This window comes from Neoarius graeffei, chromosome 4 (genome assembly GCF_027579695.1).
Source record: "Neoarius graeffei isolate fNeoGra1 chromosome 4, fNeoGra1.pri, whole genome shotgun sequence".
In the NCBI taxonomy this organism is placed as follows: domain Eukaryota; kingdom Metazoa; phylum Chordata; class Actinopteri; order Siluriformes; family Ariidae; genus Neoarius; species Neoarius graeffei.
In genome coordinates this window covers 56,669,641-56,694,296 of record NC_083572.1, presented here as the reverse complement: position 1 = coordinate 56,694,296, position 24,656 = coordinate 56,669,641, and the positions used below count along the sequence as shown (strand labels likewise).

The following is a 24,656-nucleotide window of genomic DNA, read 5'->3' as shown; positions in this document are numbered from 1 at the left end:
CGCACAGAAAGGCCCTCATCGGCCACGGGGCTCGAACCCGGACCTTCTTGCTGTGAGGCAACAGCGCTAACCACTACACCACCGTGCCGCCACAGCAAAATCAGATAATCGTAATTCAGGAACCGCTTTCAGTATCAGGAAACTCCAGAATTATTGGTATACTTCATAAGAATGAGCAAAATTTCATTCATTCAACTGTTCATTCATTCTTTGATTCATTTTTCCTCTACTTTTTCTGTCGGGGTTCATGGTAACAACAGGCTGTAAAGCTCAGCCCCAGCCACAGAATCTAGTTATTCCTAGGGACTCTCCATACATTTCCAAACTGAAATGCAGTGCCTTGCATAAGTATTTCCCCCCCACCCCCCCAATCAGCAGCATGTCCACTCTGACGCTTTCCCAAATTGCTGAGCTCTTCTCTGAATCAGACAGTCAGCCCAGCAACCCTGTGGAAGAATCATGCCTGTACTTGGAGCCATAATCATTTGGTCACTAACCACAACTTATGACCATTGTGAAATGCTTCAGTGCATGTCTGTGTTCCCATTTGTATACAGCCAAATGAATATTATCATCTGCAAATAACGGAGATGCTCAAATAACTAAAATACTCCCGTACACTTGCTCAGTGAAGCTTGTGTACTGCCTCCACCTTTTGACATGCCAGTTGGTTTGCAAGAACATTTTTAAGGCCACCTAAAAGGCATTTTCCAAGACCTCTCCAAACTCCTCGACTGCAACTGTGTGATGCCCTATGATGTACTGGTATCCCATTTAGGCTTCATTCCTGTCCTGTGCTCAGAATTCCTGTGATTCCCCCCAAATCTGTCCCTCTGAGTTACATGTCGGTCCTGGGATCGAGATGCTCTTCTGCTCCTTGGATCTGCCTGATCCATCCTGATGCCCTATGTCTGTTTGGAGTCTCATCACATTGCTCCTGTGGAGGACGGCCCCAGATGGACAGTTCCAAGTCACACTTGGAAGATGCTCTGGACACTTACAGTAATGCTTTTATGGCTGAGGACTACAGTTGACTTGCTAACTTTAGGACTGCAGTTGTCATGAACAGTTTTGCACTCAAGTTTCCATCAGTGAAGAGTTTATAACATCAATGAAACTGACTTCATGTTAAAACTGTTAATGTTATAGTCATGTTGTCTGTTGTTGCCCAAATGAGGATGGGTTCCCTTTTGGGTCTGGTTCCTCTCGAGATTTCTTCCTCATGTCATCTGAGGGAGTTTTTCCTTGCCACCGTCGCCACAGGCTTGCTCATTGGGGATAGATTAGGGATAAAATTAGCTCATGTCTTAAGTCATTCAAATTCTGTAAAGCTGCTTTGGGACAATGTCTATTGTTAAACGCACTATACAAACAAACTTGAAATGCTCTGGGTCTACAAGACCCAGGCTAAAGTAGTTACTGAAGATGATCGAAAATATTTCCACCAATTTGGCTGAATGATATTCTTGGTGCTGTGTGAGCTAAGACCAGGGCTATGTTTGTTTGTGTTATTTATCATCATTTAGTTTAGTAAAGAGGTGACTTTTCAGGATGGTTGGTAAATAAATAATAAATACACACAGATTTATATATATATACATATATACACACACATACACACACACACACACACACACACACACACACAGTGGTGCTTGAAAGTTTGTGAACCCTTTAGAATTTTCTATATTTCTGCATAAATATGACCGAAAACATCATCAGATTTTCACACAAAATCTAAAAGTAGATAAAGAGAACCCAGTTAAACAAATGGGACAAAATTATTGTACTTGGTCATTTATTTATTGATGAAAATGATCCAATATTACATATCTGCGAGTGGCAAAAGTATGTGAACCTTTGATTTCAGTAACTGGTGTGACCCCCTTGTGCAGCAATAACTGCAACTAAACGTTTGCGGTAACTGTTGATCAGTCCTGCACACCGGCTTGGAGGAATTTTAGCCCGTTCCTCCATACAGAACAGCTTCAACTCTGGGATGTTGGTGGGTTTCCTCACATGAACTGCTCACTTCAGGTCCTTCCACAACATTTCAATTGGATTAAGGTCAGGACTTGACTTGGCCAGTCCAAAACATTAACTTTATTCTTCTTTGACCATTCTTTGGTAGAACAACGTGTGCACTTAGGGTCGTTGTCTTGCTGCATGACCCACCTTCTTTTGAGATTCAGTTCATGGACAGATGTCCTGACATTTTCCTTTAGAATTCGCTGGTATAATTCAGAATTCATTGTTCCATCAATGATGGCAAGCCGTCCTGGCCCAGATGCAGCAAAACAGGCCCAAACCATGATACTACCACCACCATGTTTCACAGATGGTATAAGGTTCTTATGCTGGAATGCAGTGTTTTCCTTTCTCCAAACATAACGCTGCTCATTTAAACCAAAAAGTTCTATTTTGGTCTCATCCGTCCACAAAACATTTTTCCAATTTCCTTCTGGCTTGTCCAAGTGATCTTTAGCAAACTGCAGACGAGCAGCAATATTCTTTTTGGAGAGCAGTGGCTTTCTCCTTGCAACTCTGCCATGCACACCATTGTTGTTCAGTGTTCTCCTGATGGTGGACTCATGAACATTAGCCAATGTGAGAGAGGCCTTCAGTTGCTTAGAAGTTACCCTGGGGTCCTTTGTGACCTTGCCGACTATTACACACCTTGCTCTTGGAGTGATCTTTGTTGGTTGGCCACTCCTGGGGAGGGTAACAATGGTCTTGAATTTCCTCCATTTGTACACAATCTGTCTGACTGTGGATTGGTGGAGTCCAAACTGTTGAGAGATGGTTTTGTAACCTTTTCCAGACTGATGAGCATCAACAACGCTTTTTCTGAGGTCCTCAGAAATTTCCTTTGTTCCTGCCATGATACACTTCCACAAACGTGTTGTGAAGATCAGACTTTGATAGATCCCTGTTCTTTAAATAAAACAGGGTGCCCACTCACACCTGATTGTCATCCCACTGATTGAAAACACCTGACTCTAATTTCACCTTCAAATTAACTGCTAATCTTAGAGGTTCGCATACTTTACCACTCACAGATATATAATATTGGATCATTTTCCTCAATAAATAAATGAGCAAGTATAATATTTTTGTGTGTCATTTGTTTAACTGGGTTCTCTTTATCTACTTTTAGGACTTGTGTGAAAATCTGATGTTTTAGGTCATATTTATGTAGAAATATAGAAAATTCTAAAGGGTTCACAAACTTTCAAGCATGTTTATGTTTAAGATTTAAAAAAAATCCCTAAGTGTTCTGTTTTCCAAACATTATACTTTTAACATGTATTCCCTACTGATACGTGAATCATTGCGTAAACATTGGCTATCTTTGAAAGTTTCCTTCAGATTTGGGATTGAATTCAGTCAGTCAGTTCACTCAAAGGCTTGTTTGCAGATTTGTTGAAAGTGTCTGTCAATGTGAGGCCACATCTCTAGAGTTTTCTATGACTCAAAAATATAACAAGCCTGTCAACTGGAAAAATACTATTTCTAAGGAGCAGGTGCTGAATAAATTCTGAGATGGTTCTCCCTGAAGGAAGGCCGAGAGGGTGGTTCTCCTGCAAGACTGTTTTTCAAGGACTGACATTCACAGTGACATAAGATCTAAGAATGCTTTTGTTTCTTTGTCAGGCGTGAAATCTCTCTCTCTCTCTCTCACACTCCCTGAAAATGACTCCAGGCATGCTGCCCTAGAAATCTGCAAATCAAACATGCAACACAACTAAGGACACTAGATTTGCTTAGCTTTTAGCATAGCATTAGGTTTATACATTTTTCACGGCCTATAAATGATAAATAATGCAATTACTGTGTTAACTAAGTGGCAGTTTTAGGTTCTGTGATGCATCATTCTGCACAGCTTTCTCGAGATACTCCATAAAAGCTTGCATGTTGCAGATTCCATGTTCATGAGAAAATAGATTGTTTGGGCCTTACCTGACACGGTGTTCTCCATCACGGTGCTGGATTTGGTCAGATAGAGGACAGAATGATAGGGAATGAGAAAGCAGATCAAGCTGGAAAAGGGAAGGTGACTTGGAGTTAAGTAATGTCGAGGTGCTCTTCTTTTTGAGCTAGGGATGCAGCAAAAGACAGAAAGGGAGGGGAGATGGAGCAGAAGAAAAAGTGAGGGGAGGGGACAGGGTGCACAGGAGGTAAGAGATCTGGCGAAGCAATTTAACAACACAACTGCATTTTGTTGATGGTGTGCGGGGAAATGTGTGCAGGACTGTTGTCTAGGAAACAAAGGGCAGATTTTCAGCTGATGCAACCTACAACATAAATATTTTCTCTCTCTGAAACACAGAGAGAGAGAGAGAGAGAAAGAGCATAACAAAACAGGTGTGGCATAACGACAAAATACATTTCCCATTAGAGTTACAGTGGGTGGGACAAAGCATTTATTAAAGTATATCTGTACATTGTGAAGTTAGATAATTAGCTTTCTTTGTGTACTTTTTTTTTTGTTCTGCTTAACTACTGATTAAATCACACACATTCCTTATAACCTTGAAATCATCATGACTGACGTGTTGTAATACAACCCCGATTCCAAAAAAGTTGGGACAAAGTACAAATTGTAAATAAAAACGGAATGCAATAATTTACAAATCTTAAAAACTGATATTGTATTCACAATAGAACATAGACAACATATCAAATGTCAAAAGTGAGACATTTTGAAATTTCATGCCAAATATTGGCTCATTTGAAATTTCATGACAGCAACACATCTCAAAAAAGTTGGGACAGGGACAATAAGAGGCTGGAAAAGTTAAAGGTACAAAAAAGGAACAGCTGGAGGACCAAATTGCAACTCATTAGGTCAACTGGCAATAGGTCATTAACATGACTGGGTATAAAAAGAGCATCTTGGAGCGGCAGCGGCTCTCAGAAGTAAAGATGGGAAGAGGATCACCAATCCCCCTAATTCTGCGCCAACAAATAGTGGAGCAATATCAGAAAGGAGACCGACAGTGTAAAATTGCAAAGAGTTTGAACATATCATCATCTACAGTGCATAATATCATCAAAAGATTCAGATAATCTGGAAGAATCTCTGTGCGTAAGGGTCAAGGCTGGAAAACCATACTGGGTGCCCGTGATCTTCGGGCCCTTAGACGGCACTGCATCACATACAGGCATGCTTCTGTATTGGAAATCACAAAATGGGCTCAGGAATATTTCCAGAGAACATTATCTGTGAACATAATTCACCGTGCCATCCGCCATTGCCAGCTAAAACTCTGTAGTTCAAAGAAGAAGCCGTATCTAAACATGATCCAGAAGCGCAGACGTCTTCTCTGGGCCAAGGCTCATTTAAAATGGACTGTGGCAAAGTGGAAAACTGTTCTGTGGTCAGACGAATCAAAATTTGAAGTTCTTTATGGAAATCAGGGATGCCGCGTCATTCGGACTAAAGGGGAGAAGGATGACCCAAGTTGTTATCAGCGCTCAGTTCAGAAGCCTGCATCTCTGATGGTATGGGGTTGCATTAGTGCGTGTGGCATGGGCAGCTTACACATCTGGAAAGACACCATCAATGCTGAAAGGTATATCCAGGTTCTAGAGCAACATATGCTCCCACCCAGATGACATCTCTTTCAGGGAAGACCTTGCATTTTCCAACATGACAATGCCAAACCACATACTGCATCAATTACAGCATCATGGCTGTGTAGAAGAAGGGTCCGGGTACTGAACTGGCCAGCCTGCAGTCCAGGTCTTTCACCCATAGAAAACATCTGGTGCATCATAAAACGGAAGATACGACAAAAAAGACCTAAGACAGTTGAGCAACTAGAATCCTACATTAGACAAGAATGGGTTAACATTCCTATCCCTAAACTTGAGCAACTTGTCTCCTCAGTCCCCAGACGTTTACAGACTGTTGTAAAGAGAAAAGGGGATGTCTCACAGTGGTAAACATGGCCTTGTCCCAACTTTTTTGAGATGTGTTGTCGTCATGAAATTTAAAATCACCTAATTTTTCTCTTTAAATGATACATTTTCTCAGTTTAAACATTTGATATATGTCATCTATGTTCTATTCTGAATAAAATATGGAATTTTGAAACTTCCACATCACTGCATTCCGTTTTTATTTACAATTTGTACTTTGTCCCAACTTTTTTGGAATCGGGGTTGTATGTTACTACTACTGTCGAATGTTTTGAGCTCATCAGCTAAAGCAGTTACAGTACCAATCAAAAGTTTGGACACCCCTACTCATTCAGAGGTTTTTCTGTATTGTGGCTATTTTCTACATTGTAGAACAATACTGAAGACATGAAAACTATGAAATAACATCTGGAACATATATGGAATTATGTAGTAAACAAACACACAAGTGTTAAAAAAACCCCAAAATGTTTCATATTTTAAATTCTTCAAAGTAGCCAGCGTTTACCTTGATGACGCTTTGTACGCTATTGGCATTATCTTAACCAGCTTCATGAGGGAGTCACCTGGAACGCTTTTCAGTTAAACAGGCGTGCCTCGTCAAAAGTTAATTAGCGCAATTTCTTGCCTTCTTAAATGTGTTTGAGAGCAAACAATAAATAGCCCTATTCCACAACTGTAGTAACCCATATCAAGAGCTACTCAGCTCAGTAAAGAGAAACAACATGCATAATTACTTTAAGACAAAGTGTCTTTTAATGAATAAAAATAAAGAAAGAACATTGAATTAGAAGGTGTGTCCAAACCTTTGACTGGTACTGTATGTAATACAATCATCATACATAACTCATGTGCAAGATCACCTTTTAAGCATGGCTTAAGGAAGCCATATGCAAAAAACTAGCTTTACCATTCCATTTACAGTAACTAATTAGGGTTGTGCAAGGCAGCAGCATGGGTGCAAGTATAAAATTTTCAAAAACCTGAAAAGTCTGACAAGGTCAGACGTGCATGGCGCAGCCATACGGGGGGGGTTACAAAGGGAGGTGAGCCCCCCCTTAGGGCTTGAAAAAAATTTTAAATTACAAGTTAAAATGGTTGTTTCTCATGCAATCTCATGCAAATATTTATAATATTAATAGTTATATGACTTGCATACTGGGCGGCACAGTGGTGTAGTGGTTAGCGCTGTCGCCTCACAGCAAGAAGGTCTGGGTTCGAGTCCCGTGGCCGGCGAGGGCCTTTCTGTGTGGAGTTTGCATGTTCTCCCCGTGTCCGCGTGGGTTTCCTCCAGGTGCTCCGGTTTCCCCCACAGTCCAAAGACATGCAGGTTAGGTTAACTGGTGACTCTAAATTGACCGTAGGTGTGAATGAGAGTGTGAATGGTTGTCTGTGTCTATGTGTCAGCCCTGTGATGACCTGGCGACTTGTCCAGGGTGTACCCCGCCTTTCGCCTGTAGTCAGCTGGGATAGGCTCCAGCTTGCCTGCGACCCTGTAGAACAGGATAAAGCAGCTACAGATGAGATGAGATGTGCATATTCACATCAAATGTTTAATACAGTTCATCAATTCATCTGAAATAATATTTCAAGTACAAGGCTTGATATTTCAAAACATCTAGCAACTACTAATTTAAATGTTGAAACAACCATTTTTAATATGCTTTTGCTGTGATACCTTTTTTACAATATTTACACTGGAATAGCTGTGTTGATTTGGTCGAACAATGTGCTACGTGCGTGAAACATGATATCACACATGTAGAACACCGTGAAACAATGGGCTAGTCAGGACCGCTCGTCGGTGAGCGGCGGATAAATTGAATGAGGTTTGTGGTGAAGACGAGATGAAAAGATTCGTCTCATGCAGAGACTGTACCGCGGTAACCCGGTAATATGCTGAGAGTAGAGCCAATGATTTTCCATTTCAAAATCTGGCTTTTTCTGTTTTGGACAATGAAAAATTCCGTTTCACAATTTCAGTTCAAAATTGTTCTGTTTGGCTCCAATTTAGTAATTCTGGCTGGCATAATTTTACTTGGGTTTCAAAGTATTGCATCTCTAGACACAAACGGTCCTTTGCATGATGAAGTCATTCATGAAAAATAAAATAAAATAAAATAAATATATATATATATATATATATATATATATATATATATATATATATATATATAATAAAACAATTACACTGACAGGAAGCTGATAAATTGCATTAATAAAAAAAAATTAAAGTGGGATCACAGATTGAGACAACTCAAAATATTTTACTTGACATACTGATAACAGATAAATCAAGAAACCAGGATCACCGTTAACTAAAAACCCATCTCATATATATGTAATATAATAGCATATATAATATCTCAATATAATATTGAGAGTACTGAAATTAATAGGGATAAATTAATATTCAGTAATACTTACTGAGCCTGTAATGACAATACTCATAACTGACTGTTTAAAAATTACTCTATATCCATCTTTTTTGTACACCACAAACTCATGAAACAATGTTTCCTAACAAAACACAGCACACACTCTCAAACAGACTAGAACGCACTCTCAAACAGACTAAAATAGTTTAACTTTGATTGTAAAGACAGTCCTGAATGTTCCTTGCAGATCAATCATTGCGTGCTCTCAGAGTACCGAGAAACGCTGCTCAATATCGCCATTATGATAGAGCATCATAAGTTGTTTAGTGTTGGTCTCCGTGAGACTGAATCTTCTGTCATTTAGATATGTTTATACATGGAAAAGGAGCGCTCAACGTCCACACTCGCCACTGGCAACCATATGGCATCCTTGGCCACCAGAGCATTCGTTTCTTTTTCGCAGTCGCCATTCTGGTTGCGACGCGGGGAGCGAATCTGTAAACAAGCAGCTCATTGGCTGGCTAAGTGTGCCACAAGCCAATCACAATCACCGACAAAGCTGTCTTGACCAGAAAGGCATGTCTGCTTGGGCGTTAGCAGCAATTACGCAGAAGCCTTCTGCGGCAGTTGCACTTTGACACGCGAGCAATATTTCACTATAAAAATTCCGTAATTTCCGTCCGTTTTCCACGATCGCGGAAAATCATTGGCCCTATGAGAGCGAGACAGTGAGAGGGCCACCCCCCAAAAAAATCTTAACGGATTTATACGATTTGGAAAAATGACTTTTTCAGAACCGAAAAAAAACGAAGCTTCCGGCACATGCCGGAAAACTTGCACCCATGCAGCAGTTCTTCCTGTTCCCTGAGAATGAGAATCATGTACACCAACATATTGTGTATAAAGCTATACCGTATCAGAACTTTAAAGCTATTTGTTTTCTTAATCTTCCATGTAGTCTGCAAAGTTTGAAAGTGTGTCATTGCTTAGTACAGGTTGTTCTAAATAAATAAAATACAATACAAAAAAAAGCACCTCCACCCACCCCACGATATCTCATGACATTATTCAGTACTTTGTATGTTTTGTTACATAAGATCAGTGATGTCCCCGTCAGGGATTGTTCATAAGGCTTAATTGATGGGGTGAAGCTAGTGCCTGTACATTTGTCAGTGTTTAATCAATGAAAGAGCCAGAACATCACCTGCATTAATAGGGAGGTGATGTTCTGACAATCATGATGTTGGATAAGGAGGCCTGGAGAGCAGTTCACATTCCAGTTTATCCCAAAGGTGTTCAGTGGGGTTGAGGTCAGGACTCTATGCAGGACACTCGGGCTGGGACTCGAGCAGACCACGTCTTCAGATCACTTTGTGCACATGGTCATTGTCATGAGCTTTAAAGAGAGGTTTGGATGGAGGTCATGGAATTGAAGCCATGGCCTACTGGTTAGAGAAGCAGATTTAGGACCAAAAGGTTGCCAGTTCAATTCCCTGAACCAGCAAGAATGGCTGAAGTGCCCTTGAGCAAGGCACCTAACCCTGACTCCTCTGGGTATGTTGCATTAATAGGGAGGTGCATTTATGAAGCCCTAACACAAGTAGGGAACGGACTGCACCCAGAGAAAATGGGAGAAAAAGTAATGTAAACTCACACCCCTGGGATGCTGATGATCAAGGAAGGAATCAGCAAAAGTTAAGTTTGATGGGAAATTAACACAGAAGAAGAAGAAACCTTTGTTTGTCACATGCACAGTGAGATTCATCCTCTGTATGTATTTAACCCATCTGAAGCAGTGAACACATGCACACACACCCAGAGCAGTGGGCAGCCACACTACAGCGCCCAGGGAGCAGTCAGGGGTCAGGTACTTTGCTCAAGGCCGCCCCATGTTAACCTAACTGCATGTCTTTGGACTGTGGGGGAAACCGGAGCACCCGGAGGAAACCCACGCAGACACGGGGAGAACATGCAAACTCCACACAGAAAGGCCCTAGCTGGCCGCTGGGCTCAAACCCAGAACCTTCTAACCACTACGCCCCGTGCCGCAGTGTACTGTAGAAGGATAAACACTCACACGCCACTGTATAGGACAAGGCTCAGAACTTTAATCAAATTAGACACACCCACTTATTAACACGAGATGAATGGTTTCAGGCTTACATTTCATCCTGGAAAGCAAGTCAATACTAATTGTAAATGAAATGCATGCATTTCCTGCATGTTCAAATCCCCTGAGAGTTCTTAAAGAAACTGGCCAGGTTTGGTAAATAAAGGTCACAGAAGCTTCATTAGTTTTCAACAATGGTGTTTATTACAGAATTTATATACAGACAAGTTGTTAAAAATCTGATGTGGCAGGGTTTCAAAACAAAGGGGGAAAAAAAAAAAACCTAAAGCTGCTGGGCAAAGATTCCTCCTTTTTATATGTTCAATGTAGAATATCTAGATTATTTCAATAATATTTTAGTATTAGTAAACAGAAACAAAACTCATTTCTATACTTCCATCCTGTTGAACAGAGAGAATTGCTCCAAAAGGAACAACTGCACCACAGCGCGCACACAAAACATAAAAAAACAAACAACACCCCCCCAAAAAAAGCCTCAAAAAACCACGCCCCACCACAGCACAACATCAAAGTACACTCCAATTTGTACATGAGCACATGCCCATCCTCTGTAGCTGGTGCTTTAGTGTTAGACAAGAAGCTGGGATAAATGCAACCACTGCAATAAAATTCACCTGGACTGATTTCTCACAGATCAGGAGACGCACACACACACACGCTTATGTAATGTCTTTCTGTCGAGGTGGACGATGAATGTTCCGAACCACACACTTTACCATCCACTCAATTCCTTCATTTACCCCCTGACTGGGAAAAAAAAAGAAACAAAATAAAAGATAAATAATTACAATAACACAAGATTCAATTTTATTATTGCAACATTTTTTAACCTTAGGACATGCAAACTACCTTGCCTGATATTCTTGCACTTATTTTTTTTTTTTTAAAGAAATGCATCTTTCCCTTTTAGAAAAAGGGAAGGGAGGACAGTCCTATTTTTATACCCACAACTAAATTATCTATCGAGAGAGATACTTACCCTGTCAGAGCAGTACAGGGCTGGACCAGACAGTCCCGTTTCCCAATTTTGGGTGCACAGTCACTGAACGCTGTCTTAATGTCAGGTACAGACAAACAATTCTAGGGAGGGGGGGAAAAAATACAAAGTAAATAGATTCTAGCTTAACTTAATGCGAGATTATAGGACATAAGGATGTGCACAAGCATCTCGTAAAGAGATCAGGCCTCATCTTAGCCCAGGAGTAATAGGGTTATACCCGGAACAAATTAGTAACAAGCTGAAAATTTCAGAATATGTTCAGAATACCTTTAGGAATAACATACTAAAAGTCCCCGGAAATCCCCCTTGTACTCTCTGAGAAATTCAAGACGGCGTCCAAAATGGCCGCCAAATGGAGATCTGCCCATATCTCAGACCCAAAACAAAATATTAATGCAATTAAAAGGTCAGAATATATGTTTTGTAGGGTAGGAGAGTAAATTCCAACATGTGTGTATTAATTACATTGTGTATTAACATTATATAATAACAATGTACACATTATTATAACAGTATATTTGTGTATAATGTGTTCGCTTGCCATGTCTGGTTAGATTGTCATATTTTTGGCACTTCACCAGTTCACATTTATGAATGTGCACAGTACTATGAATGTGTGTAGGTTTCATCCAGTCCGATCCTTGAATCAAGTATCAATCTTGAAACGCCCTGGCCCATAAATTCACATCCAAGAAGAAATAACAATGACTTATGACAAAATAATCGTTATGGTATCATGAAGATATCTCATATGTTTTTGAAATGGCTTCAGTTCTTAATGTTTAGGACTAAGAATTACAGACTTATAATTGTAAATCTATACGTGCGCTATTTAATGTACACTACCAATTATAGAGTGTGGCTCCATTGGTTACTCGTTCACTCCGTATCATCCTATTCTGTTCACAAAACAACAAACACAATTACTAGGGGTTGGAGCACTTATTTTCATTAATATTAAAGTAAATTGGTGGTGTAAAATGAAAAATGGCATGTTAAAAGGTCATGCTGAGTTCAGTCATTTTTTGTCCGAACACACTGGCAGTGCTAGTAGTAAAGACTGGCGCTAGAAACTCAAAGATTAATTTTTTTCCACCCTTAAACAAGCTTGAATAAATTCCCTACTTAATTGATGGTACAACAAAGGTCCAAGCATTACAACTGAGGCACTGAGAAGTGTTTAAGTCTACTCATTGTTTATAAGCAAGAGCTTTTATTGAGGCAGACCTTTTTGTCATGAAAGTTGCCGGAATGTTGAAGGAGTGTACTGAAACAGCTTGCCATTGTAGTTTTAGAAGATAGAGTTCTCAAATTTAATTTCCCTTTAATATTTTATCAAAGCTTAAAGATGCACTAAATATTAAGGAAATTGACGTCTAATTGTTGTCTTACATTATGTTCATGTATGTAGGTAGCCTACTAAGCTAATCTGTCAATCATGTCAACCATCAAATTCCATGTAATTTCCACATTAATGACCTTGTAATCTTGGTTAATTTTAATTTTAACAGTGTGACAATGGTGAATTTGCATTGCTTGTATGAGAGAACATATAATTTAACATTTTAATTGCATTTATATTATGTTTTATCCCTGAGATATTGAAAAATCTCCAATCGGTGGCCATTTTGGACGCCATCTTGAATTTCTCAGAGAGCACAAGGTGGATTCCTGGGGACTTTTAGTATGTTATTCCTAAGGGTATTCTGAACATATTCTGAAAAATTCAGCTTGTTACTAATTTGTTCCGGGTTGGACTCAATTTTGAGCTAATGCTCTTGGGCTCTCTGTATATGGTTTGCCAGTAATTTCAACAGGTTCCATTCTTCTTACATCCAACTCCATATACACTACCGTTCAAAAGTTTGGGGTCACCCAAACAATTTAGTGTTTTCCATGAAAAGTCACACTTTTATTTACCACCATAAGTTGTAAAATGAATAGAAAATATAGTCAAGACCTTTTTCTGGCCATTTTGAGCATTTAATCGACCCCACAAATGTGATGCTCCAGAAACTCAATCTGCTCAAAGGAAGGTCAGTTTTATAGCTTCTCTAAAGAGCTCAACTGTTTTCAGCTGTGCTAACATGATTGTACAAGGGTTTTCTAATCATCCATTAGCCTTCTGAGGCAATGAGCAAACACATTGTACCATTAGAACACTGGAGTGAGAGTTGCTGGAAATGGGCCTCTATACACCTATGGAGATATTGCACCAAAAACCAGACATTTGCAGCTAGAATAGTCATTTACCACATTAGCAATGTATAGAGTGGATTTCTGATTAGTTTAAAGTGATCTTCATTGAAAAGAACAGTGCTTTTCTTTCAAAAATAAGGACATTTCAAAGTGACCCCAAACTTTTGAACAGTAGTGTACCATCTGTTGCCATGCATTTTATATGGGATAATGTACAGCGAGCTGGACATTAGCACAAAACATACCCTGATACAGTGATGCAGGACTTGATATTGAATCACCCTGAATGGATTTGTGATAACGACCAGCTCGCTGTACATTATCCCACTTATTACACAGCCACTTACTAAAGAAATATAATAAACTTAATTTGACCCATTATTGATTTGAAAATGATTTTAAAGCTTCTACTAATGCTGTGGTGCACACTAATGGTCCGTTACAGAAATCACAGACTGTAGAATGCTGTAACTGATCAATCAGAATTGAGTATTCAACAAAGCTGTGTAATATGTAAGGCTTCCAGTTCATCACTATCATTTTCTAGGTTACATATGGTTGTTAATAATAAATAATAATAATAAATCCTTAAGTGCTTGAGCTTATATTAAAAAAATGTGACTTATTAAAGCTTAGGCATAAATATACTTTAGATTTATTCACCTTAGCTTAGGTGTTGCTTAAAGGTAAACAAAATGGCACGGAAAGACCTTTTCAACAAAGTTAGGAGCCTTTAATTTGAAAATAGAGCCCCACCTAGTGACTAAAAACAAAAGCTATCTGAGTGGAGGATGCTTATACAAAAATCTGTGATCAGAAAAAGTATTTTATACACGAGTGTGTACCTCTACGTCTTGTTTATTTGCAAGTACCAGAAGAGGAACGCCTTCAAGAGCCTCGCTACTAATCATCTTCTCTGGTGAAGAAACATAAGCAAGAGATTGTCATTGATACAGAAAACAAAAGATCAGAAAAAAAAAGTAAAACTATCTATAGAGTGCGTAAGGCCAAAAAAAAGTGTGCGTTTCCGGTTACGTAGATTTCAAAACTAGGGTCGGTAGGCAGGCTTTTTTTTTTTAAATTTTTTTTTCAAGATGGCTGCCATAACCTATATTTAGACAGGAATAATTTCACAAAATATAATGAATTTCTTTGCAGGTCACCTGAGTTACCACCTTCTGATGAATCTGATGCAGCATGAGACACCTTTTAACATGAATTTTTCTGTAAATATAACAGCTCCATACGCCATGAGAGAGAGAGAGAGAGAGAGAGAGAGAGAGAGAGAGAGAGCGCAGCCCCGCCCCTCTCTGCTCCCTGAGTGCAGCTCGTCACCTTGGTAACGGTGCAGGGAAAAGACACAATATAACAAGCAAAGAGCGCTTTTTCTCAGAGTTCCCTCTCCTCGAACAACGCTGATTTACACGCAAACGGAAGGAGCTATTCAAAAAATTCTTTCACATTGAGTGCTACAAGGCTCCCATGAACACATAAATGTATTTTTTTTGTCCCTAGTGTAAAAAAATGTGGAAACTAGAGCGAGTTAAAAACAAGTGACTTTTCTGATTTTGCAGTAAAAGCGCCGCCACGTTTATAATGTGAGTCTATGGGAGAGCGCGGCTGTCCTCTCCTCACTTTCAGGCTTCTCATTCAAAAACTGTAAATCCTATCGCTCAGGAAGACACTTGTCTTGATTCACACAATGTGTGACTACAACTTTTGAGAAAGTTGTGTGTGTAGAGTGAAAATTGTGGCTGAGAAAACAGTTTAAATGAGAAAGTTAGAGCTTTTTTTTTTCAAGCTGCCTACACTCTAAACTCCTGAGCGCCGCTGGTGTGTAACGCCATAGACACCCATTATAAAGCCGGAATTTCTCCAGATGTGCTCATGGTGTTTGAGCTGTGACTGATCAAACAGTATAGAACCTAGCAAAAAAGTTGAATGCCAGATCCACACAGGAGAATTTTGTCTCCGTTTTAAAGTTTGAATCATGTCTCTAGGTGAAAGACAAAATAAGCGTTATCTCTGCTTCTGTTCCCTCCGCCGGCCCCGACACACTACTGCCTCCGCCGAGTGCGCGCGCGCACACCGCATGTCGGGGCCGCGGATGAGTTACTCTCCCTTGATGAACGAAGTCGGCGGGGAATTTGTGGTTATTATCGGTACAAACAGCGCGAATCACAACTTAAATGAGTGCGGTTCAGTTTGACATTATTGTCAGTCCGTTAGATAAACATTTAATTTTATTAAAATCGAAAATTAATATTTAGAGCCTGTGGGCTACAAAAAGAAGTCATTAAAGTAGCCTGCTGGACTTAATTGTGTAGTCGGCTGTATGGCCGGCAGCCGGCGCTTGTGGAAAGCCCTGATTTTCCCAGTGAGTGACAAAAACTTCCGGTTCACGCGGTTGGGTTATATGTAAAAGTCGCGACTGGGAAAAAAAACAAAAAAAAAAGTTTAGGGTTGGGCGGTACGGATTAGGGTCGGTCGGGTAACCGGAAACACACTTTTTTTTTTTTGGCCTAATAAACATTCATACCATGCCCACAAATTTATTTTACATGCTGGACATGAGGGAATCAGATATGAAAGGTAATTTAGTTTGGCAATAAACAACATTCGCTTAAGCAAATTTGTGAAATTATCCAACACCTGTATTGGATGTCAGCTTTTAAAGAAATAAAATAAAAAATAAAAAAAACTGAAGACATTCTTGACCCCATTTATAGCTCAAATCAGTACGAAATGAATTTCACATGTTTAGAGTGTTATGACTTGGCTATCAAGCAGCTGAATGGCCAAGCTTTGACGAAAGCACCTCAAGTAAAACACTCCATACTCACCAAAGGCATTTTTTGACTCAGTCAAACGTTCTTCATCAGTGGAGTCAATTACATAGATAATTCCATGAGATTCTGCATAGTACTGGGGCAGAATAGGACATAAAACAGAAAGCAAATGGTGGGTCAAGGAATAAATTGTGTCTACTTTTATTATGTTATAGCGAAAGTCAAATCCAGCATGATCTGGCCAGGTAGCGGCTGCCAAAACGCATGCCAAGCAGGTCAAAATGGTAGACTGGCTTTGCCAGGTGATAAGTTAAGAGAAGTGAAACTGACCAAATAACTGTTTGCTTTTCAAATTGCCTTACTGTTGTGTAATTTTCTAAATAACTTGTCTACAGAGAGGAGCAGCTTGATGGCACAGTTCCACTACCACTGATTTGATCCTAAGCTCGGGTTACTGTCCGTGTAGAGTTTCTGTGCATGTCCTCCCCGTGTCGATTTCCTCAAAGTTTTCAGCCCACCCCTTAAAACACACCAGAAGACAGTTGATGCCTTTATATTTGCCCTAATAGTGAATGGGTGTGCGAACGTGTGTGCATCTGTGAACATATGGCTGGGATGGACTAGCATCTCAGTCAGGGGTCAATTCATGCCTCATGCCCAGTTTTCCCAGAACAGGTTCCAGATCCACCGCTACATTGGCCAGGGAAAACAAACAGTTACTGAAAATGAATGAAAGATCAGAGCAGCAGCTACAATTATCAACAGTCCATAATTATCGACACCTTTTCAGAGTTACCAATAAACAACAATTTTACAAAGGTGAGTTTCAGTTACAACAGTTATTATTGGTTAATTAATCAACCGGAAGACCCCCCTCGCCCTTTGATCTTGTCATCTGAAGACACAGCTCATTACCAGAGATGGAATTTTTTTAGCGCGATCAGCAATTTGAGGAAAACCCGGACGTTATCATCGCAGGTAAGCATGGTGGAAAGATCATGAACATGGTTTTACTGATCAAATTCACCGATATTTCATGATCTCCTTGTCGCAACCTACTTTGTTTCTTACTCTTTCATTTGACAGTCGCCATTTTGTAGCTAAACACGCGTTTGAGAATCACGTGAGGTGTCGATAATAGTGATCACTTTCACCGGTGTCCACCATTATCGACACCCTGTGGAATTAAGTGACATTTACAACTGTTATGGATCGATCTTTGTGTAACATTGAAGTAGATGAAGTATTTTAAAAAAAAAAAAAAGCTGTGATGTATAATTTTTTTCTGATTGATAACAGAATAGAATGTTTATAGAGTATCTGGAATCCTATTGCAAAAAATAGAATTAGACCAGAATTAAATTCCTAGCATATAAAAAAAATTACATGCTTGAAATATTCAGATTTTTCTATTCCATTCAGAATTTTTTTGCAGTTTGCTGTAAATATCTACCACACATTACAATATCAGTAGACATTTTATATTTTGGTTGGAGGAATGACATGCGACCTTTGACCTGGATTTTCATGCGGTTACAGTGTCGATTGTCTGTTGACATTTATTGGTAAACTACAAAACTGGAAATTAATACAAACAATGAATGATTAACAAAATGTGATTTACGAAAATACTTAGAAAGTCGGTAGAAAGTGGAACAAAAAGACTTTGACAGGTTAAACATTATCAGTTCATTTGTTTACAAACAATTACTTCCTCATTTACATAAGCACCGACACTGATATATTTATATAGAAAATATGTTGTATTAAATACAAGTCTATGTAAAACACATTTTAAATAAAAACTGTTTTGCTAACTTAATACCACACACCAATTTTTTTTTTTAAATAAATAAAAATCACCTGGTTGTCGATAATTGTGGAACAGTATCGATAACTGTGGACCAAGGTGTCAATACTTGCGGAAGTGTCACGTGACCTGATACACTAAGTAATCAGGAATCGACTAATTTTTTCCAGTGGAAGTTTGAGTAATCATTCATGCACAATTTACACATTGAAAGTCTTTTCTACTGTTTCAATGGCCAAAACATCATTAAGGTGTCGATAATTGTAGCCGCCGATCTAGTAGGGGTAAATCAGAACCTGATCTTTATTATCAGCAGTTAGCAGCTGGCAAAGATGGTCTTCCAGGTTGACCAGCTCAGCCTGTGTTGTGGCAGTTCTAAGCTTGTCAGACAAACTTGGATTTTTCAGCAGGCAGGTACAGAAACATTGCCTTTTATCAATCTTGTACCAGTGTGAAATCACTCCATCAGGGGGAAAAAAAAAAAAAAGAGCACTTACTTTGTCCCATAGTGACTGTAACTCTTCTTGTCCTCCAAGATCCCAAAACATCAGACGTGCTTTGCCTACATCTATAGTGCCAACTGTACAGGAAAGGCATGAATAAGTAAAATTTTTTTTTATATGTATCACATACACACACACACACACACACACACATATGGGTCCGTCTCAGAAACTGGTCTCTCATTTGGGACATCGTGGTCAAAAAATAAATTTTCTAATTTTACTATTTTTTGTGTGTTTTTTTTACCTAACACTCAATGTTTCTTTTGTCATGTTTAATAAGAAAAGATAGTATCTTGCTTTATCTGGCCTCCACTGTAGAAATTTTTTTTGATTACAATTCAAACGCTTTTGTAAGATTGATTCACATATAAAATAACTACATCATAAAGAATTAAAGCCCCTCCTTCACAGAGGAGTGAAAATATTGAATAAATTTCCTCTTTTTGATTGCTTGGGTTAAAAATGCCAAATTATGATGACTGAATTGATTATTCACTTAAATATGAATGACACCCAAAATGTATTTGATATGGCGAAATAGGACACAATGGAAAAATCAAGAACACACTGGAAAGATGAGAATAACGGCACTGGTAAAAGAACAGCGACTGTACCGGCTGAAGGTCGCGCGGGTCTCTGCTGCAGCGCGAGCAACAGGACATCACTACCGCACCGGACGGAGCACGAGGCAAGGCAAAACGACTGGCCGTAGATTCTATCAAAAGTTTGATCTAAATTGACCATGGTTGCAAAATATTGGCCAAAAATACGCAAACACTACGAAATATGAAAGTAAGATGAAAAAGAAAAACATTCTATTGCCTTATACTGCAAGACTAAAACAAAATAAAACTGTCAAAACTCACCTTTTCAGTGATAACGTCCGAACAGATCACCCGCGTAACAGAGAAACCGCAAATGGAAGCACGATCGACTTCTAACTGTTGGATTGGAAAATTCCATTCTACACATGCAAATTGTTAATGTGTCCCCTTCCCCGCACGCAAATAACATGCTACGGTAAAAAATAGACCACAACTCATTTTATAGCTCAGAAATTCATACAAGACCAGCTACCATCGTAACGTATTCTGTAAGAAACATATTCTATACCTAACTTTCAGCTTTCATTTTAAAAAACAAAATCGCAGATTTATAACTAAATTTTTATATGGCGTAGTGATTTTAAGTTACTACTTTTGGTGAGGTAGTGACCTTGACCCTGAGGCTTTCCGTTTAGATCAAAACACACGATCGTATTGGGTATGCGGAAAACGGAGTTACAACGGTGATCAAATATTTTGCATGATGTTTTATTACGGTTATGATTATTCTGTAAGCACACCAATCCTTAGGTGTATAAAGTTACAACTTAAAATACAATTAGTGATAACTGTAGACTTTTCAGTGGACTACAACCTTCTTAAGGGAATGCGATGTAGTCAACCATTTATCTTGTCCCAGATCAAGCCGCCATTTTTCCACAAATTTGCAGAATTTTTGCCAAATTCTGAATAGAGTATTCACATCAAAGATTCAGTTTTATCTGTATTATTTCTTTCATCATTTTATTTCAAATTAAAACCAACATCACCATTCAAAACCATATAGTTTATTGACTGAGAATATTTAGTGGGGGACCCCCACAGTACCCAGTTTCTGAGACAGACCCATGTATGTATGTATGCATGTATATATAAATTCATCTCATTATCTCTAGCCGCTTTATCCTGTTCCACAGGGTCGCAGGCAAGCTGGAGCCTATCCCAGCTGACTACGGGCGAAAGGCGGGGTACACCCTGGACAAGTCGCCAGGTCATCACAGGGCTGACACATAGACACAGACAACCATTCACACTCACATTCACACCTACGGTCAATTTAGAGTCACCAGTTAACCTAACCTGCATGTCTTTGGACTGTGGGGGAAACCGGAGCACCCGGAGGAAACCCACGCGGACACGGGGAGAACATGTAAACTCCCCACAGAAAGGCCCTCGCCGGCCACGGGGCTCGAACCCGGACCTTCTTGCTGAGATATACAGTGGTGCTTGAAAGTTTGTGAACCCTTTAGAATGTTCTATATTTCTGCATAAATATGACCTAAAACATCATCAGATTTTCACACAAGTCCTAAAAGTAGATAAAGAGAACCCAGTTAAACAAATGAAACAAACATATTATACTTGGTCATTTATTTATTGAGGAAAATGATCCAATATTACATATCTGTGAGTGGCAAAAGTATGTGAACCTTTGCTTTCAGTATCTGGTGTGACCCCCTTGTGCAGCAATAACTGCAACTAAACGTTTGCGGTAACTGTTGATCAGTCCTGCACACCGGCTTAGAGGAATTTTAGCCCATTCCTCCATACAGAACAGCTTCAACTCTGGGATGTTGGTGGGTTTCTTCACATGAACTGCTCGCTTCAGGTCCTTCCACAACATTTCGATTGGATTAAGATCAGGACTTTGACTTGGCCATTCCAAAACATTCACTTTATTCTTCTTTAACCATTCTTTGGTAGAACAACTTGTGTGCTTAGGGCCGTTGTCTTGCTGCATGACCCACCTTCTCTTGAGATTCAGTTCATGGACAGATGTCCTGAGATTTTCCTTTAGAATTTACTGGGATGATTCAAAAATCATTGTTCCATCAATGATGGGAAGCCGTCCTGGCCCAGATGCAGCAAAACAGGCCCAAACCATGATACTACCACCACCATGTTTCACAGATGGGATAAGGTTCTTATGCTGGAATGCACTGTTTTCCTTTCTCCAAACATAACGCTTCTCATTTAAACCAAAAAGTTCTATTTTTGTCTCATCCAGCCACAAAACATTTTTCCAGTAGCCTTCTGGCTTGTCCACGTGATCTTTAGCAAACTGCAGATGAGTAGCAATGTTCTTTTTGGAGAGCAGTGGCTTTCTCCTTGCAACCCTGCCATGCACACCATTGTTGTTCAGTGTTCTCCTGATGGTGGACTCATGAACATTGACATTAGCCAATGTGAGAGAGGCCTTCAGTTTCTTAGAAGTTACCCCGGGGTCCTTTGTGACCTCGCCGACTATTACACGCCTTGCTCTTGGAGTGATCTTTGTTGGTCGACCACTCCTGGGGAGGGTAACAATGGTCTTGAATTTCCTCCGTTTGTACACAATCTGTCTGACTGTGGATTGGTGGAGTCCAAACTCTTTACAGATGGCTTTGTAACCTTTTCCAGCCTGATGGGCATCAACAACGCTTTTTCTGAGGTCCTCAGAAATCTCCTTTGTTCGTGGTATGATATATTTCCAAAAACATGTGTTGTGAAGATCAGACTTTGATAGATCCCTGTTCTTTAAATAAAACAGGGTGCCCACTTACACCTGATTGTCATCCCATTGATTGAAAACACCTCACTCTAATTTCACCTTCAAATTAACTGCTAATCCTAGAGGTTCACATACTTTTGCCACTCACAGATATGTAATATTGGATCATTTTCCTCAATAAATAAATGACCAAGTATAATATTTTTGTCTCATTTGTTTAACTGGGTTCTCTTTATCTACTTTTAGGACTTGTGTGAAAATCTGATGATGTTTTAGGTCATATTTATGCAGAAATATAGAAAATTCTAAAGGGTTCACAAACTTTCAAGCACCACTGTATAAAATATTTGTGTGTATGTGTAATAAATAAATTATATTATATTTTTTATTTATTACACACACAAACATATATACACACACACACACACACACACACACACACACATATATATATATACACACACACACACACACGTGTGTGTGTGTATGCCATGTGCAGTTTATACACCTAAACACTACAAAGACTTTAAATCCACTTACTATTCAGACCGACCGTGGTGGTGATTTTGGAAAGACTCATTCCTTTGTAGTTCTTGCTAAATTTCGTTTTTGTTTGCTCCAGAAAGGTCTACGGAATGAACCACAGACAAGTAAACATTCCAGAGTGAAATCCCGAACCTGTAGATTCATCTGCGCGCTTTTTACAGGTTAAATAAAGAGCCCAGTCTGTCTCGGTTCCGACTAGTCAGGAGATAAACATGTACAGAAAATAAAGCAAGATAAGAAACGTACCGTTTTGCCTGCATTATCGAGTCCAAGAATCAAAACGCAATATTCGTCTTTTTGAAACATGTATTTGTAAAGACCTGACAGCAAGGTGTACATCCTGAAGTGTATCAAACCGACGGTTCTGTCCAGACTCACATTACAGAACCAAAACTAATCTGTGGTAAATTAACTACCATGACAACTCCTCAACAATAACCGTCGAAACATAAATAAAGTTGCAGAAATAAAACCTGAAATGTGTATCAAACTACTTCCTCTCTACAATGGCTAAACACTTCCGGTATGACGTTTAGTGCAGACCATTGTGGAAAGTGTAGTCTCTGTTTCTTCTTCTTCTGCTGCTTGCGATTTATTGTCGGTTAGCAAACAGTGACTTGGTGTTTTATCGCCACCAACTGGTATGGAGTATGGATCAGAATGTCTATTATCTATATAATAAGAGGCAAAGTCTATTTGTTTGTTTGTTTTCACCAAATCTGGCAAGTAGGTCCGGGGATGACCTGGAATTTTGCAGATATAAACAAAATTCATGTACGGGCCCCAGGCTCCCTGGGGGGCACAACATCCACCCACCCTCAATGCCTTTCACGCTACATTTATCAAACCAAACTCTCGACAGATCGTCATTAAACTTGGCACGTAGGTACAGGAGATAGCCACAATTTGGCAGAACTCAGAAAGTCCATATTTGGGCTGCAAAGGTTCCCCGGTGGGCCCCTGGGTGGTGGATGTTTGGATTTTTGTTTGTCTTGGGTTAACATCACCATTTCTCGATGGATCTTCACCAAATTTGACATGGAAGTCTGGGGGCAACCCAGAATTTTGCCAAACCCAGGCAACGCCGAGTAACCTGCTAGTTTCTAATAACAAACAAACAAACAAACAAACTGTCATCTCACAGCAAGAAGGTTCTGGGTTCAAGCCCAGTGGCCGACAGGGGCCTTTCTGTATGGAGTTTGCATGTTCTCCCCGTGTCCGCGTGGGTTTCCTCTGGGTGCTCCGGTTTCCCCCACAGTCCAAAGACATGCAGGTTAGGTTAACTGGTGACTCTAAATTGAGCGTAGGTGTGAATGTGAGTGTGAATGGTTGTCTGTGTCTATGTGTCAGCCCTGTGATGACCTGGCGACTTGTCCAGGGTGTACCCCGCCTTTCGCCCGTAGTCAGCTGGGATAGGCTCCAGCTTGCCTGCGACCCTGTAGAACAGGATAAAGCGGCTACAGATAATGGATGGATGGATGAATGTGCGAGTGGGCGGCGTGGTGGTGTAGTGGTTAGCACACACAGCAAGAAGGTTCTGGGTTCAAGCCCAGCGGGGTCCTTTCTGTGTGAAGTTTGCATGTTCTCCCTGTGTCTGCGTGGGTTTTCTCTGGGTGCTCCAGTTTCCCCCACAGTCCAAAGACATGCAGGTTAGGCTAATTGGTGGTTCTAAATTGACCGTAGGTGTGAATGTGAGTGTGAATGGTTGTCTGTGTCTATGTGTCAGCCCTGTGATGACCTGGTGACTTGTCCAGGGTGTACCCTGCCTCTTGCCCATAGTCAGCTGGGATAGGCTCCAGCTTGCCTGTGACCCTGCACAGGATAAGTGGTTATGGATAATGGATGGGTGGATAAAAAATAAACAAAACAAAACTCATATCCTTTCAATCAGATTAGTTACTCTAAGATAACAAATATCTAGAATATCTCATCTCATCTCATTATCTCTAGTTGCTTTATCCTTCTACAGGGTCGCAGGCAAGCTGGAGCCTATCCCAGCTGACTATGGGCGAAAGGCGGGGTACACCCTGGACAAGTCACCAGGTCATCGCAGGGCT

At 39.9% G+C, this 24,656-nt stretch overlaps 1 protein-coding gene across 1 annotated transcript; it reads right to left on the bottom strand.

Annotated features, from left to right (window-relative positions):
• Positions 1-10,594: 10,594 nt before the first annotated feature.
• On the bottom strand, positions 10,595-23,133 carry arfrp1 (ADP-ribosylation factor related protein 1). Its single transcript, XM_060919379.1, has 7 exons — positions 22,846-23,133; positions 22,594-22,681; positions 18,730-18,812; positions 16,477-16,558; positions 14,479-14,549; positions 11,414-11,514; positions 10,595-11,181 (listed from the first exon to the last, which is right to left on the bottom strand). The coding sequence occupies exons 1-7, from the start codon at positions 22,936-22,938 to the stop codon at positions 11,094-11,096; spliced, it is 606 nt and encodes a 201-aa protein (XP_060775362.1). The 5' UTR covers positions 22,939-23,133; the 3' UTR covers positions 10,595-11,093.
• Between the last annotated feature and the right edge of the window lie 1,523 nt (positions 23,134-24,656).